The 13,819-nt window shown below is 36.8% G+C and overlaps 1 protein-coding gene across 1 annotated transcript; it reads left to right on the top strand.

Moving 5' to 3' along the window:
* Positions 1-9,521: 9,521 nt before the first annotated feature.
* LOC131619048 (uncharacterized) lies at positions 9,522-10,181 on the top strand. The gene has a single exon (XM_058890191.1). It carries the CDS (start codon positions 9,522-9,524, stop codon positions 10,179-10,181), a length of 660 nt encoding a protein of 219 aa, XP_058746174.1.
* Positions 10,182-13,819: the final 3,638 nt, after the last annotated feature.

The raw sequence follows: 13,819 nt of genomic DNA, 5'->3' as shown, positions 1-13,819 counted from the left end.
GTGTCTCTCAACCAGTTTTTTGGTTTGTGGACTTATATTACCTTGAAATAAGGTAATGTCTTCTTTAAGAAATCGGGTATTCTGATTAGGTATTCTGATTAGGTATTCTATTATGATGATAGCTATTTATTATCTTGACAGAATTCCTTAGTACCTGATAGAGAAACCAAGAAGCATTTGTTTAGCTTAATTAAGTCATGGATAAGACATGGATGAGATCAAACCGATTGTCGAAAGAGTACGAGAAAGGGGTATGGGAATTCGTTGAGTTTGCGGTTAAGCACTCCGAAGACCCGCTTCGAATGCCGTGTCCTTGCTTGGGTTGCTGTTATGGGGATAAGGTTGACGGGAAACAGTTGGGATCCCATTTACTACGGTTTGGAATTGATAGAAGTTATACATGTTGGACAATGCATGGTGAGAAAAGGAACGGGAATGCTGGGTCGAGTTGTAATAGGAAGTATGCTTCAAACGACGATTGCACAGACACATACGATTGCGATCGAGTCGAAGAGATTGCAGAAGCGCTTGAAGAAGATCTTGCGGATTGTCCCAAAATGTTTGAGAGGTTGGTAAGCGATGCAGAGAAACCGTTGTATGATGGTTGTTCAAAATTCACAAGATTATCTGCGGTGTTAAAGTTGTACAACTTAAAGGCGGACAATGGATGGTCGGATAAAAGTTTCACAGAGTTATTAGCCCTTATGAAAGATATGCTACCAGAGGATAATGTTCTTCCCAATCGAACGTATGAAGCCAAAAAGATGTTGTCCTCTATTGGCATGAGCTATGATAAGATACATGCATGTCCAAACGATTGCGTTTTGTTTCGAAACGAGTATGCAGCGTTGAATGAGTGTCCTAAATGTGGTGCCCCTCGATATAAGAAAAAGTTGTCTCCTGCTAAAGTCTTATGGTATTTTCCTATAATTCCGAGATTTAGACGCATGTATCGTAGTGAGACCGATTCAAGACACTTGACTTGGCATGCAGATGAAAGAATTATTGATGGAAAGTTGCGACATCCGGCAGACTCACCACAATGGATGAAAGTTGATACTGAATATCCTGCATTTGGAAAAGAAGCAAGAAACCTTCGGTTGTCATTGTCTACTGATGGAATGAACCCGCATGGTATTCAAAGTATCTCGCATAGCACATGGCCTGTGATTCTTATGATCTATAACCTACCTCCGTGGCTATGTATGAAGCGTAAGTACATGATGTTATCTATGCTAATTTCTGGGCCTAAACAACCAGGGAATGACATAGATGTATACTTGGCACCCTTAATCGAAGATTTAAAGTTTTTGTGGGAGAACGGTGTGGAGGTTTACGATGGGTATAGGAAGGAAAGTTTCAACTTGAGGGCGATGTTGTTTGGAACAATTAATGATTTTCCAGCATACGGAAATCTATCCGGGTACAGCAATAAAGGTCAAAAGGCGTGTCCCGTTTGTGAAGATGAAACCGATACGACACGATTGGAGCTTTGTCAGAAGAATGTCTTTCTCGGCCATCGTAGATTCTTAAATTCTAATCATCACTACCGTGGGTGGAGAAAAGCATTCAACGGAAAGGCCGAACACGGTACAGCCCCGCCTTTTTTGTCAGGTGATCAAATTTTTGAAAAGGTGAAAGATGTGAGCACTCAGTTTGGCAAGCCTTTTGCACATTCACTTGTCAAGGGTGGGTGGAAGAAGAAGTCAATTTTTTTTGAACTTCCATATTGGAAGTCGTTGTACGTAAGACATTTCCTGGATGTTATGCATATTGAAAAAAATGTATTTGACAGCGTCATAGGTACGTTACTCAATATACAAGGAAAGTCTAAGGATGGCCTTAACATAAGGAAGGACATGGTAAACATGGGAATGAGAACTGAATTGGGACCCGTGACGAAAGGAAGACGAACATATCTGCCACCTGCTGTTTACACTCTATCTAGAAAGGAGAAGAAAACATTGTGTAAGTTTCTCAGTGAAGTTAAAGTTCCAGAAGGCTACTCTTCAGATATTAGAAGACTTGTGTCCATGAAAGACCTCAAGTTAAAGAGTTTGAAGACGCATGATTGTCATGTTATAATGGAACATTTTTTACCAATAGGTATACGTTCTATTCTTCCAGAAAAAGTAAGAAGCGCAATAACTAAGCTGTGTTTCTTCTTCAGGTCAATTTGCAGTAAGGTGGTCGATCCCGCGATCTTACCAACATTGCAAAAAGAGATAGTTGTTACTTTATGTGATCTTGAAATGTATTTTCCTCCCTCGTTTTTTGGCATAATGGTTCATCTGGTCGTGCATCTTGTGAAAGAGACACAATTGTGCGGACCAGCTTATATGAGATGGATGTACCCTGCTGAACGTTATATGAAAATATTAAAAGGGTACGTGAAAAACAGAAGTCGACCGGAGGGCTGTATTGCCGAACGATACGTTGTTGAAGAAGCGGTTGAGTTTTGTACTGAATATCTGGCAAATGTTCAATCTATTGGACTCCCTAAGTCTCATATTGTCGAAAAAAAAGAAGGAAAAAGGCTAATTGGAAATAAAGTTGTGACAGTATCAATGGTCGAACGGGATCAAGCGCACTTGTATGTTCTGCACAATGAGATTGAGGTTGAGCCGTATGTTGAAATGCACAAGATTGTTCTCCGAGATTTAAATCCAAATAGAAATGAGAATTGGATAGTACGAGAGCACAATCGAAGTTTCATACCGTGGTTTAGGGATCATATTTATTCAAAGTATCGTTCAGATCCTGCTTCAGTAACAGAAAGGTTGAGATGCTTAGCCTATGGTCCAACTGTAATTGTGCTTTCTTATAGCGCATACGCAATTAATGGATACACATTTTATACCAAAGAACAGGATGATAAAAGTACTATGCAAAATAGTGGTGTTACCTTGGTAGCTGAAGCAATGCACATATCAAGTGCGAATGACTTAAATCCGAAATTTGCAAATTTGTCATATTTTGGGGTTATCGAGCGCATTTTGGTGTTTGATTACGCGAAGTTTCAGATTCCTGTATTTGGTTGCAAGTGGGTTGAAAATAATAGTGGCATACGAATGGATAAGTCAGGATTTTTGCAAGTGGATCTCAATAGGGTAGGGTACAAAGATGAGCCTTTCATTCTAGCCTCTCAAGCTAAACAAGTGTTCTATGTCAATGATCCTTCAAGTACGAAATGGTCTATAGTGCTTTTATCTAACAAAATAGTTGATGAAAACATTGAAGATCAAGGTGATATTGGTGTTGGCATTGATTCTTGTACAAGAAGCGATCAAAATGAGAATGAATCTTGTACTAGAAATGATCATAATGAGGGTATTTGGATTAATCCAACCGTCCGCGTTGTTAAGAGACGCGTTGAACACAATCCTACCAAGAAAAGAAAGAGACGTTAGTGATAAAGGTAATAGTTTTATTCACTTTGTACCGATTGTTTTATTCAATAGTATAGTACTTATTCAATTTGTTTTATTCAATTTGTACCGATTGTTTTATTCAATTTGTACCGATTATTTTATTCAAATTTTACCGACTAATTTGTTTTGAACCATGTATCCGTTTGTCGACTTCTTTACATGTAAATATACTATTTTGACGATTCCGGAGCTTCTCATGCACTTATCTTTACATTTCGGGACTGTTTTTTTATCGGTTTTGCTTCTGCCCGTAATCAAAAGTCGGGCTTAGGGTCTGAATTTCGGAAAACCGACTTTATTTTTGAGTCCGTGGGGACGTTTTACCATAGCCATGTAAATTTCGTTCAATTCCGACAACTTTCTTTTTTGACGCTCATTTTGATTTGTACCGATTTGACACATGTGCACCAATCACGTGATTCAGTTCAGATATTTATCTTGTAAATAATGTTAGCTACATTCGATTAATTATCTTGCACTCCCTAAGATTACTAACCACGCAGTTAATATAAGCAAAATTAAAGGCAAAAATTAAAAGTCCTACGCTATTACAATAAACACCTGTGGGCGAGAAAATTAAAGGCAGAAAAAATAAACCTAATTACTAACAGAAAATAAAAGGCAGAAAGAAAGGTAGAAAACTTTTTTGTACATGGCTTTGGGGCAGATACATAATAATAGCAAGCAATAGTTATGTGAATAATAAAATAAAATCCAAAATAATAATAAAGCAAAATTAAAATAAAGGCATATGCGACAATCAAGGGAATATGAGATGAGAAGAGAAATTCGCAGAAAAAAACAGGGTTAAAACCCTTATGGCTAAAAACTTAAGGATAAAACCTAAGCCTACAGTTTGATAGACAACCCTTACATTGTTGATATTATTCTGATTAAATGCTAAACCTGACTATGATCAAAATTTAGACCTAAAATTAAATTAAATTAACAAACCTAATTAATTAACCTAAAACTAATTAAATTTAAATAATTAATCTAAATCAAATTACTAACTGAAAACTACATTAAATTATTAGTCTAAAAACTAAATTAAAATATTCTAATTATATAATCTATTAAAACTTAAAATTAATTACTAATAAGCAAAATCTAATTATCAAGTAAAAACAAAATTTAGTTTTGATAAAGAAACTTATTAATTTTCGAAAGAAAGAGAAACAAAAGAAAAATAATAGTAAAAACAATAGTTTGTTAAAAAGAAGAGAGAAAGAACAAAGTAATAATAAAATAAAAAATTTGTAAAAAGGAACCTGGCACCAGATCGTGTGTGTTCGTTCCCTGAGGGTTCACCATGGAAAGCGCTTTCTGGTCTTTCAGATTAGGATCAAGAGAGATCCAACGGTGCTGGATTGAGGATGTATTGTAGGCGTGTGTAGGGAAAAAAAATAAAGGGTGGAGGACTGGGATCGAACCCAGGGTTCAAGAGTGGCAAGTGTGTCCAAATGGCCAAGTTTGCTGCGTTGTTAGACTGTTAGTTAATCACACGCATATCATTATATATAAAAATAAGAAATCTGGTAAAAGTCAAAGAAACCCAGTCAGACTGGGCCCACACGCGTTGATCCACCAATGCGAACTGGAGAGAGAGCGTAAGCCACACGACCAGCCAATAGGAATTCCCCACGTCGAGTCAAACGGTCATAAGTGCTCTTCATCATCTTCTTTAACTTACCTGCAGATTTATCCGCGAAATCACCTGCGACTTCACCTGCGAAAATTCCTTCGTTTTTCCTGTAACATCAAAACTCATGAATGACATGTTAACAATATGAAGCAAGCGCCCAGACCACTTAAACCAGACCCCCTGAGTTCGAATATGATATTTGTTTTTGCTAAAACTTCCTAGAACTAAGAATCCGATGGACAACTCGAGTTTGCCCTAACCATGGTGGGTGGCGTTTAAGGCCTCAAAGCTTCCATGTCTCGCGTCCATCCTACTCTAAAACATGCTGGAAACTTAAAGAAACCGTTAGCTCGGATTAAAACACACTAAACAATGAGATACAAGAATCAAGAGTGCATGAAAATATGATGAATAGGCTACACGTGTTTTAGGTGTGTTCAAGCATGAATATCGATTCAATCCTACCCTTCACCACCTCAGAAAGAGAATTGAATGGTTGAACGGCTTTAAAACTCCTTGAATGGAGAATACGATTGTTGCACCTTCCTTTGGAATTTTCTCTTCAACCCTAGTCTCCTCCTCCCCAACTTTTTTTTTTAATGCTGCATACGCTATGAATATATAGGAGAAGGAATTAGGGTTAAAACATGGCTTGATTGGCAAGAGAAGAATTTGGAAGAGATTTGATTGATTTTGCATATAATATTTCCAAATATGGCCAATTATATTTTCATGCCCTTTTCTCATGTGTACTTTTGGCCTTGTGAATCAATTTGGATATAAAATCAATCACACAATTTTTGACAATTGAATCATGATCTTATTTGATTTAATTTTGAATTTAAATGAATAAAATTCAAAATTAATGAAATAAAAATCATGAAGTTACATGAGATTATTCTATGGGTCCCAAGGAGATTTTTAGATTGACTTGAAAATTAATCTCACAATCTTTTATCATTTAATTATTATTTTATTTGATTTTATTTGAATTTAAATGAATAAATTCAAAATAAAAGAAATAGAAATCATAAAATAAAGATAAATGTGTTTATGGGCCTTTCATGAGATCCTTATCACGTTCATAACTCAACAATAGAGGCCCATTACTTAGAAATTCAAAGTTCCTCACTTAAGGTTTCATGTCTCTTCACAAATTTGGTCCAACTTGCACCAATCATAACTCTCTCAATTTTTATGGTATGGAGGTATTCTAAGACTTTTTAGAAAGCTTAAAGAGGCCTCTAAAATCTCCTTTTGGTTTCATCTCAATTGAGTCTACCATGTTCATGTACCATTCTTTGAGAAAAAAATGACTTTTTGTTGACTTTCAAAAGGACCTGTAATGTTTTGATCCATATCTCTCAAATGAAGCGTTTTTAGCCTTGGCATGTGAGAAACAAAGTTGTAGAGAATTCAATTTCCTTCAAAATGAGCTTTGGATGGAGAATTTCTGATGTTCCATGTGAAAGTTATGGCTGGTCAAAGTTAGGTTGACTTTTAGGTAAAAACCCTAATTTAGAAACTTTGAGTTTTGTTGATTTCTGAACTTTCCTTGATGAATCATGATCAATCCTTGATCAAATGATGAATGATACTTAAAAATGAGGATGTTGACCAAAAATCAGGAATTTTGACTGTACTTTGACCACAATTGACTTTTAGGTCAAATTGGTCAACTGTTGTCCATTTGAGCAGTTGACTGATCAAACTTGTGTATCAGAGCTCGAAACTTGGCATGAGGATCCTCTGAGGTATATGAAAGGCCATGGAGCTCACTTGAGGCTTCAGAAGTTGATTTTACTTGGAGAGAAACAAAAGCCTAGTTGTGGGTTGATTGTTTGGGAGCTAGGTAGCTTTGAGAAATTGGAGATCTTTGAGCATTTGAAAGTCAGATGGACTGAAATATTAATAAATATGATGGGCAAATTTTGGGGTATGACACCAGCATTTCATATTTCCATCCATTTGGATGTATTTTTTATATTCTGAATACTAAAGATCATCTGAACAAGTTTGATTCTAAAGCTCAGAAGTGTTTTCTACTTGGATATTCTGAACGCTCAAAAGGCTACAGAGTATACAATACTGAAACTCTGGTAGTTGAGGAATCAATCAATATCAGATTTGATGATAAGCTTGGCAATGAAAAGCCAAAGCAGTTTGAGAATTTTGCAGATATAGATATATCTAACTCAGATCATGAAGAACCCAAGGGAAAGGATGATGCAGAAGATTAAGTTGCAGCGTCTTTAGAGAATCTCAGAATATCTGAAGAGCCAACACTCAGAAGATCTTCTAGACTCAACTCTGCTCATCCAGAAGATGTGAATATTGGAAAGAAAGATGATCCCATCAGAACAAGAGCATTCCTGAAGAATAATGCAGAATGTCAATTTGGTCTAGTGTCTTTGATTGAGCCAACTTCTGTTGATCAAGCTCTGGAAGATGCTGACTGGATGATTGCCATGCAAGAAGAGTTAAATCAGTTTACAAGGAATGATGTTTGGGATCTGGTTCCAAGACCTAAAGGATTTAATATCACTAGAACAAAATGGGTCTTCAGAAACAAGCTGAGTGAGAAAGGTGAAGTCATCAGAAACAAAGTCATACTGGTTGCTCAGGGCTATAGTCAGCATATATAGAAACCTTTGCACCAGTGGCCAGGTTAGAATCTATTCGTTTATTAATTTATTTTGCCACTCAGAATAACATCACTCTGTATCAGATGGATGTTAAGAGTGCCTTTTTAAATGGTTATATAGATGAAGAAGTTTATGTCAACCAACCTCCTGGTTTTGAAGACTCTAAGTCTCTAGAACATGTTTTTAAACTAAAGAAATCATTATACGGTTTGAAGCAAGCTCCTGCAGCTTGGTATGAAAGATTAAGTTCTTTCCTTCTGGATAATGGTTTCACAAGAGGAAAAGTAGACACAACTCTCTTCTGTAAAACCTTTAAAAAGGATATTTTAATTTGTCAAATTTATGTTGATGATATTATTTTTGGAACATCTATTACTACACTTGGAAAGGAGTTTGCTAAGTCTATGCAGGCAGAATTTGAGATGAGCATGATGGGAGAACTCAAGTATTTCCTAGGCATTCAGATCAATCAAACTTCTGAAGGAACTTATGTTCATTAGACCAAGTATGTCAAAGAGCTTCTGAAGAAGTTCAATCTGTCTGAAAGAAAAGAAGAAAAAACTCCCTTGCATCCAACTTGCGTATTAGGTAAGGATGAGGTAAGCAAGAAGGTAGATCAGAAGATCTACAGAGGTATGATAGGATCTCTTCTATATCTAACTGCTTCTAGACCTAATATTTTATTCAGTGTATGCTTGTGTGCTAGATTCCAATCAGATCCTAGAGAATCTCACTTAACTGCTGTTAAGAGAATTCTTAGGTATCTGAAAGGTACTACTAATGTTGGTTTAGTCTAAAGAAAATCTGAAGAATACAACTTAGTAGGATATTGTGATGCTGATTACGCTGGAGATAGAGTTGAAAAGAAAAGTACTTCTGGAAGCTGTCCGTTTCTGGGAAGTAATCTGATCTCCTGGTACAACAAGAAGCAAGCAACAATTGCACTCTCTTCTACAGAAGCATAATAAGTAGCTGCTGCTGGATGTAGTAAACAGATGCTCTAGATGAAAAGTCAGCTAGAAGACTATCAGATATATGAGAGTAACATTCCTATATTCTGTGATAATACTTCTGCTATCTGTTTATCTAAGAATCCTATTTTACATTCTAATGCTAAACATATAGAGATTAAACATCACTTTATTAGGGACTATGTTCAGAAGGGTGTTCTTTCTTTAAACTTTGTTGATACAGAACATCAGTGGGATGATATCTTTACAAAACCCCTTGTTGAAGATAGGTTTAAGTTCATTATGAAGAATATCAGTATGGATTTATGCTCAGAATGAAGGTGTTGAGAAGATCTGATATATGGATTAAATTTGAAATGTTTATTTATTTTCTTATCAGATGTTCAGGTTATGTATGATCATTTAGACACTCTGATTCTGTTATTGCTAACGTTTCATATGTCTAAGTATGATCCAAAACTTTTGTTAAAGCAAAACAGCTGTCACCAGCTATTCCAGATGATGAGCACGTGTTCATTATGAAGGGACAAGCATGCGTGCAGTTGGTGAGACGCCGCTCTAGGTAACTGTGAAAATCTTTTCAAATCTCACGCTATCTCTACTAACGTCTCTCAATATTAAATGTGATTGATTCTTTGCATTCTGTAACTGCTCTCATTCAGAATTTCATTGCATTTGTTTTCACGTCCGTGTCTATTTAAACACATCTCATATTCATTTTATCCTTTTTCACGCATTCATCATCTCTTGTTATATGCATTTCTGTCTTTTCTTCTCTCTTTTCAAAAACCCTAAAGTTAAGAAACCTCTTAATCTCAAGCAATCTTCAATGGCTTCGTCTTCAAACACTCAACAAAAGGTTTCGTCTTCTCAACAACAAGAACAAGATCAAAAGCAACAACAAAATGTTCCACAAAAGACTTGTCTGATTCCTATGAACGAATTAGAAGTTCTTGCTGAAATGATGGTCGATTTTGATAATCTGGAAGAACATGACATTCATTTGAAGGATGACATGATATTTCAGGGTTGGGAAGCATTCTTCTATCGTTTGTGTGGACCAGTTTTCCCAAATTTAGTTAAAGAGTTTTGGGTTCATGCTACGATTATGCCAAAAGATATTCTGTCCTTTGTTCATGGCGAAGAAATATCCATTACAGAAAATCTTCTCAGAAGATTGTTTGGTCTGGAAAATGTTGAAGGTGCTTCTGGAGCAATTATTGGAAGAACAGATTGGGACGCTGTTTATACAGAAATCTTCAAATCTGGAAAAGAGTCTACAATCATCAAGGAATTGAAGGATCCCTACAAAATTTGGGCGAAGATCCTTTTGGGTTGCATCTACCATAGAAAGGCAATTGTTTCTCATAACTATGTGAACAAGGATCAACAATACATTCTGTATTGTCTTGGTAAACAAGAGAAGGTGGATCTTCCTTACATCATTTTCAAGTACAAAAGGAACATCATTCCTTTTGGAATCATGTGAGAGACTCTAGGGAGGAAGCCAGAATGTAGTCTACCAAGTACAAAAGGAACGTCATTCCTTTTGGAAGGATAATCACTGACCTTCTGGTTCAAACTGGATTGGTTGGTGATCTGGAAAAGGCTGGAATTATTAAAGATCCTTTTGCAATGTGTGGAAGTACCATGAATGCCCACATTCTGAAAAAGATGAATCTGATTGGGACAATTGCTGCTACTCCCAACGTGGATCATGAAATCTTGACCAGAAAGGCTCCTGCTCTGGCTGATTTTGAACTGTTTTTCAAAAATGAGCATCCTAACATTGTTGTCAGCTATCTCAAACTATGCAAAGAGGAAGGCTCTGCATATGATCTGGTGTGGATAAGCAAGCAAAAGGCTCTCACTACAGCTGATCTAATACCAGAAACAGAGGAACAGAAAAAGAAGAAGAAAATAAAGCAAGACCAGCAAGAAGGAAAGAAGGAAAAGAAAGAGAAGAAAGAGCAGACAGAAGTTCAAGAAGAAAATCAAGAAAAAGGAGAAGAGAAGAAGGAAGAAAAGAAAAAGGAGAAAAAGAGGAAGAGTGTTGGCGATGGACCTTCCAAGCCTCATAAGAAGAAAAAATCTTCAGGTATTTCTATCTCTGAGCATGTTTCTACTCTTGTTTTAATTTCTAAACATGTATCAATAGAAGCTCCACCATTAAAATCACCAGAAAAGGCCCAGAAAATCCTCCTCCAAACACCAAAATTTCTAACCTTCCATCTTCTGCTTCCCCCAAGTCTAAAGGCAAACAGCCTATTCTTGATTCTGAAACAACTCTTGAACCAACGCCTCTAAACACCATTCTTCCAGAAAAATCTACACCTTCTGAAACTCAATGCCCTCCTTCTGAATCTCAACCGCAATCCAATCCTCATCCTTCTTACCTCCAAACTGCTGTTGACATTCCAGTTTTCTTCAACCTCCCCTCTCCAGAATCATCCTTTTCTGACTCATTCATTCGTCTCATGAACACCTTTACACCCCAGAACACTACCTCTGACCCCATTGTCGTAGTCTTAGACTCTGACAATGAAGCTGAGTCCTCCCTTCTACCATCCTCTTCAAACACTTCTTTTGTGCTTGATAGAGAACTTGAACCTTATGCCTTCTTCAACCCAGAAAAACCAATTTCCATCCTCAACCCAAAATCTCCAATCACTCCTCTTAGAACCAACCCTCAAAAACCTTCTGTTGATGTACATTTTGAATCATTAAAATACAAGGTCAGAACAGGGTTAGAAGTTCTGAAGGTTGCTCGTGACTCCAAGCTGGATCATGTAGCTGCTGGAAAGCTGTGGAAAGATGTGGAAAGCTTTTGCTGATGAAGTGCAGGAAGAGTTTCTGGATCTCTAGAAGGATTGTCTGGCTGATGCTCCTGGTCCTGCTGGACTTGATTTGGAGTACATTGCTGGCATCTACTACCATCCAATCACTGACTAGAAGCCTCTAGAAGAGAAGCCTTTCATTTATGAAATGGAAGTGGATAATTCCTTGCCTATGGTTGTCTGGACTCCTTCTCCATATAAAGTTCTGACTGGAGATTTTCAGTTTCTGTTCAACTGGTTCAGGGAGAACCCTCTGGAAGAGAATTTGGACATGGTGTATCCAGTGATTGAGTATCCTCTAGAAGAAGAATCTGAAGAAGAAGCTGAAGAAGAGCACCAAGCTGAAGAGATTCAAGCTCAAGAGATTCCTATTGAAGAGGAACCAGTTGCTGAAAACCAGATGATTCAAGCTTCTGATATTCCCACTTCTTTTGCTGGTCCTTCTACTTCTATTTTGTTTGAAACTCTGAAGGAACTTCAACAGAATCAAGCTTCCTTGGCTAGTCGTCTGGACAAGCAAGATGACACCAATGAGGAATTCAGAACTTGGATGCAGAGACAGGAAGATTCCTCCAAGAAGCAAGCTGAAGACACTGCTGAGATTAAGAACCTTCTGGCAACTTTAGCCTCTAAGCTAAACCAGTCATAGTCTGTGTCTTGTGTCTTAGTAAGTTTTCTTTGTTTTTGCATCTGTTTTGCGGCATCTCCTTTCTACTCCCTTCTGATTAATCAATGAAATCCATTTCTCTCTTCATTTTATTGTGTCTTTCATCTGAATCTTTTATACTTTTTGATGTTATGACAAAAAGGGGGAGAAGCATGCTAATTGAATTGATTTATGTTATCAGTTGTTGGGCTTAATATTCAACATTCCTAACAATTATATTGCAAGTTTTCTGTCTCTGATAGTTTTGCAGGAATGTGATACTCTGAACAAGCTTAATATATGGAGAAGCAAAAAGGGGAGAAGCAAATATGAGGAGAAGCATATCTGAAGAAAATCTCTCAAGAGTTGAAGCAATCAAGCTAAATGTTCCGATACACAAAGTTTCAAGCTCTGATACAAGCAATACCTTAAAGTGCTCTGATACAATCCTTGCTCTGATTGCTCAGAAAGAAGATATGCTCTCATACAAGAAAGTTTATGCTCTGATTCAAGAAGCTATGAAGCTCTGATATAAGCAAGCCTTCTTGATGTTCAGATAAGCCAAAGTGATCTCAAAGAGAAATTCAAAGCTCTGAAGTCGTCCAATGGAAGCTCTGAATAATCTGAAGTTCAAAGTTCAAAGTGAAAGTCTCAACTGAAATGGAAAAATACTCAGGGAATTCTTTTATTTATAAAATCTTCTAGTATTAATTTCAGGGGGAGATTGTTAATCTCAGGGGAGACATATTCACACACTCTGGTTAATATGCTTAATGCTATATCTGTGTATTGTCTTTTTCATCTGATATTCTGGATACAAATTCATATTAATTCTGTATGTTTTTGTCATCATCAAAAAGGGGGAGATTGTTAGAACAAGAAATGTTCTGATCAATATTCTTAGTTTTGATGATAACATTATATATGAATTTTGTATAAGAGAATGTGGCACTCTAATTATTCACGTTTTCCATTTCAGAAAAAGTATAAAAGAGTATGCACAAATCAGCGTTCAGAAGCACTGACCCAGAAGTTATGGATGGCTTCATCAGAACATGGTCTGGCAAGACATCAGAAGATGGTCCTGCAGAATCAGAACATGATCTAGAAAGCATCAGAAGATGGCAGTCAGAAGAAAAGCTCTGAATATCTGATGGTATCACGCTCAAAGCACTTCAAAGTCTGAAGACAGAAGTTGCATCTGCACCAAAGCTGAAGACTCTGATATTCAAACGTCTATTCTACATATTCTGAGTCCAGAAGAAAGTACAAGAAGAAAAGGCTATAATGTCAAATCTCTTACTGACAAAACAAAAGTTAGAAGCTACAAAAGGCAAAGTCAGTAAAAGCAGTGAAAGCATGGCTCGAGGTAGTTGACAAAAGTGTGAAATATTAAATGCAGCAGTGTACTATTCATGCAAAGCATTAAATGCTCCCAACAGTCACATTTCCTCCAGCGCCTATAAATATAAGTTCTGATTCAGAAGCAGCAACAACTCTCTCACGTAAAAGTACCAAAACGCTGTCAAACTGAAATCAAAGAAAAGCACAGAAGAACTTCATCTTCAACCTCACAACTTTGTAATATTTTAGTGAGTGTTACGAACTAGAACTTAAGAGAAATATCACTTGGTGATTACAGCT

This window comes from Vicia villosa, linkage group LG7, assembly GCF_029867415.1.
Source record: "Vicia villosa cultivar HV-30 ecotype Madison, WI linkage group LG7, Vvil1.0, whole genome shotgun sequence".
NCBI classification, from domain to species: Eukaryota; Viridiplantae; Streptophyta; class Magnoliopsida; order Fabales; family Fabaceae; genus Vicia; species Vicia villosa.
Note: the sequence above shows the minus strand (reverse complement) of the source record. Positions and strands in the feature narration are given on the sequence as shown.

Coding starts and splice junctions, on each gene's coding strand:
- LOC131619048 (XM_058890191.1), top strand. CDS start 9,522: ATGGCTTCGTCTTCAAACACTCAACAAAAGGTTTCGTCTTCTCAACAA.